The sequence below is a fragment of the Aphanomyces invadans genome, assembly GCF_000520115.1.
Source record: "Aphanomyces invadans strain NJM9701 unplaced genomic scaffold supercont1.476, whole genome shotgun sequence".
In the NCBI taxonomy this organism is placed as follows: domain Eukaryota; phylum Oomycota; class Saprolegniomycetes; order Saprolegniales; family Verrucalvaceae; genus Aphanomyces; species Aphanomyces invadans.
The window spans coordinates 1-1058 of NW_008580621.1; the positions used below are offsets into that span (position 1 = coordinate 1).

A 1058-nucleotide genomic window follows, 5' to 3' on the forward strand; every position below is an offset into this window, starting at 1 on the left:
ATTATACAAAGGGCTACATGATTCTGATTTCGAATGTTTTGTGTTGATATTACACGACTTTTGAAGGAAGAATAAATTGCGGTAGTTTTGCTTGTGTCTCGGCACAGGTAAACAACATATTGCTTTTTATTTCGTCTGGAAGAGGTTTGTAGTAGAAGGCAAAATGCGGAGTGAGATAGTGTAATCTGGTGTGCTTGTGTCTATACGGAAGCAAATTGGGAAACAACATCCAATTTGGACCTGATATCAGACAAGACTACCCGCTGAATTTAAGCATATAACTAAGCGGAGGAAAAGAAACTAACAAGGATTCCCTCAGTAACGGCGAGTGAAGCGGGAAGAGCTCAAGCTTAAAATCTCCACGCAAGTGGCGAATTGTAGTCTATTGAGGCTGTTGTCAGCATAGTGACCTGGGACAAGTCCCTTGGAAGAGGGCAGCATGGAGGGTGATACTCCCGTCTCTGCTCAGGTTGTCTGTGTGTACGATACGCTTTCTTTGAGTCGAGTTGTTTGGGAATACAGCTCAAAGTAGGTGGTAAATTCCATCTAAAGCTAAATATTGGTGCGAGACCGATAGCGAACAAGTACCGTGAGGGAAAGATGAAAAGAACTTTGAAAAGAGAGTTAAAGAGTACCTGAAACTGTTGAAAGGGAACCGTATCGTTTCTAGTGTTTATCCTATGCATATTTCATTGGCGGTTGCAAAATTGCTGGTGCCCTGTGCATGGGTGTGACGTCAGAGTCAGTTTAAATTGCGGGAGATGGGTAGGGAGGAGGTGCGTCACTTCGGTGAAAGTTACAGCTCTCTGCCTAGTAGCCGTGGTTAAGACTGAGGTGCCTACAACATGCTTTGGGGTCTGCTGTTGTCTCGTTTTAGTGATTGTCTGGATAGCTTGCTATGCTGGTGATACCTGAGGCGATTGATAATGGTAGTAACCTCCGCTGTTCGGGACTCTGGCGAAATGGAGCGATACGACCCGTCTTGAAACACGGACCAAGGAGTCTAACATGTGTGCAAGTATTAGGGTGTGGAAACCCAAATGCGCAATGAAAGTAAA

General features: G+C 44.6%; 1 protein-coding gene across 1 annotated transcript; it reads right to left on the reverse strand.

Annotated features, from left to right (window-relative positions):
- Window positions 1-245: 245 nt before the first annotated feature.
- Window positions 246-810, reverse strand: H310_15413 (protein TAR1). Its single transcript, XM_008883388.1, has one exon. It carries the CDS (start codon window positions 684-686, stop codon window positions 351-353), a length of 336 nt encoding a protein of 111 aa, XP_008881610.1. The 5' UTR covers window positions 687-810; the 3' UTR covers window positions 246-350.
- Between the last annotated feature and the right edge of the window lie 248 nt (window positions 811-1058).

Bases quoted from the DNA above. Each gene is read 5' to 3' on its own strand.
- H310_15413 (XM_008883388.1), bottom strand. From the start codon at position 686: ATGCATAGGATAAACACTAGAAACGATACGGTTCCCTTTCAACAGTTT.